The sequence below is a fragment of the Aplysia californica genome, unplaced genomic scaffold (assembly GCF_000002075.1).
Source record: "Aplysia californica isolate F4 #8 unplaced genomic scaffold, AplCal3.0 scaffold00187, whole genome shotgun sequence".
Lineage (NCBI taxonomy): Eukaryota > Metazoa > Mollusca > Gastropoda > Aplysiida > Aplysiidae > Aplysia > Aplysia californica.
Genome location: NW_004797457.1, coordinates 856,376 through 858,697, shown reverse-complemented (window position 1 = coordinate 858,697; position 2,322 = coordinate 856,376). Strand labels below are relative to the sequence as shown.

Sequence of the window (2,322 nt, the reverse complement as noted above, 5' to 3'; positions counted from 1 at the left end):
CCCCACCACCACCCCCATCCTACATATTTTAGCTTTAACTTTTTTTGTTCTCTCATATCTTGCCACTCTCGGAAAGTGAGCACATTTGGAAAGCCTCTTCCGTCCATCACAAACAAACAATTCACATACATGGAGAATTTGTATGAAACCAAGCCTATATATTATTTAATTATACACAGTCAAAATTGTCCAAGCAGCACGACCACCTACTGTCGACAAAATAGTGATCATCTCAAATAAATGGACGTCTTAAACAGTTTTATTATAATCATGTTTAAAAAATATAAGGGAGGAAGTTGGAAGTGGTCGTTTATACAGGTGATCTTCTTCTACAGGTCGTGGCCACTAGAGCAGGTTTGACTGTATATTGTTCATTCAGCAGTCTTTAGACTCTTTCCCTTCAGCACAACCCCACAGCGTTGAGATGATATGTAGTTGCTAAACATTTTTATTAACTTTTTGCTGCATTGCTTTATAATTTATTTATTTTTTTTAATATTGTGGTGGGAGGAAAACATTATTACAATAAAAGCTCCAAGTGAAGTAAAGCCTAAAAGAAAAAAAACAAATGCTCTTCTAACCTAGTGATGTTCCAACAACACTGCTCTCGCCCACCGTGTAGGCAAATGAAACAATGAGTGAAGTCAACAACATCAAAATCAGAAGACAAAGTATGAGTCTGCCTTGGCCTCGGACACTGCTTTTGACGAATCGAATCCCACAAGAGGAGCAGATTGCAGATCGTGCTGAGGGCCACCTAGATAAGAAAAATTAAATTCTAATGATAATGGATGTAAGTTTTAGTAAGAGTTTTATGGCACTTGCAACACACTAAAGTCACATAGGTACCGAAGATTAGAGGTGTTTCAAGAGAGTAACAAATAGGAGGAGGACAGATCAGGACGACAGATGTTTTATAGAAAAGAAGGCTAGGAGCAAACCGTGCCAAAGCACCCGCCAACCACCTACAACAGATTTAATGAAATGATTGATAATGATAGCAGTATCAGTAATGCTAACAGCTGATTTTCTTTCCACATTGATGATTGCAGATCGTGCTGAGGGCCACCTAGATAAGAAAAATTAAATTCTAATGATAATGGATGTAAGTTTTAGTAAGAGTTTTATGGCACTTGCAACACACTAAAGTCACATAGGTACCGAAGATTAGAGGTGTTTCAAGAGAGTAACAAATAGGAGGAGGACAGATCAGGACGACAGATGTTTTATAGAAAAGAAGGCTAGGAGCAAACCGTGCCAAAGCACCCGCCAACCACCTACAACAGATTTAATGAAATGATTGATAATGATAGCAGTATCAGTAATGCTAACAGCTGATTTTCTTTCCACATTGATGATTAATACTATTTTCTGTCAGCAAAATAAAAAGTAGTAGTAGCATGGCCGCAATCGCTGCCGGTTAAATACACTACTACTGTTATTATTGCTGCTGCTGCTGCTGCTGCTGCTGCTGCTGCTGCTGCTGCTGCTGCTGCTGCTGCTGCTGCTGCTGCTGCTGTTGCTGCTGCTGTTGCTACTACTACTGCTACTACTACTACTGCCTACTGCTACTACTACTTCTATTGAACAAAATTGCATTCTCTCAGCTCTCTTGAATTTTTGTTGTTGTGAAAAAGCTGGTGGTGTAAACTTCCTGAAATTAAAATTTAAATTGAGTAGTAACTACTATTATTATTGCTCCTGCTACTAAGTACTACCACCTTCGCCACCTGTAGCATCATCACTATCACAACTTTTCTTTTAAATTCTTTTGCTTGTGCTACTAGATCTAATTGTGTATCTACTCCAACATATAAGAGTTATACAATAAGATGAGTTACTTTGTGTGTATGTTGTGGGGGGGGGGGGGGGAGGTGAGAGTGTGTGTGACCTTGTGTGTGTGTGTGTGTGTGTGTGTGTGTGTGTGTGTGTGTGTGTGTGTGTGTGTGTGTGTGTGTGTGTGCATGACGTATGTCTCGGCGGCACGTCTGTATACGTGTATGTGTGTGTGTGCGTGTGTGTGTGTGTGTGTGTGTGTGTGTGTTTGCATGCTTGCTTAGCATGCCCCAGCACAAGCAGGGGATAAAGTGTTCAGGTGGAGAAATAAAATCAGAAAACAATGTTCAACAGTTTGCTCTCTGCAGGCCAAAACGGGGAATAATAGATGGCGAGTTGGTGGAGGAATTGTCTAATATATCACTTTCTGAAGTACAAGCAAGAGCAGATGATTCTGAACTATTACAGTAACCCTTTTAAGTTTCCAGAAGAAACAAAAAGTATAATTGGAATAGAACTTAGAAGCTAGAAGTATTCTGCCCCCCC

At 40.0% G+C, this 2,322-nt stretch overlaps 1 protein-coding gene across 1 annotated transcript in view; it reads right to left on the bottom strand.

Annotated features, from left to right (window-relative positions):
- The window catches only part of LOC101857570 (beta-1,4-N-acetylgalactosaminyltransferase bre-4), a 13,240-nt gene that overhangs the window by 10,347 nt on the left and 571 nt on the right, over nucleotides 1-2,322 (bottom strand). The window contains exon 2 of the mRNA XM_005098602.3: nucleotides 582-757. Coding sequence (XP_005098659.1) covers nucleotides 582-757 — 176 coding nt within the window. The remainder of the gene's footprint in view (nucleotides 1-581; nucleotides 758-2,322) is intronic.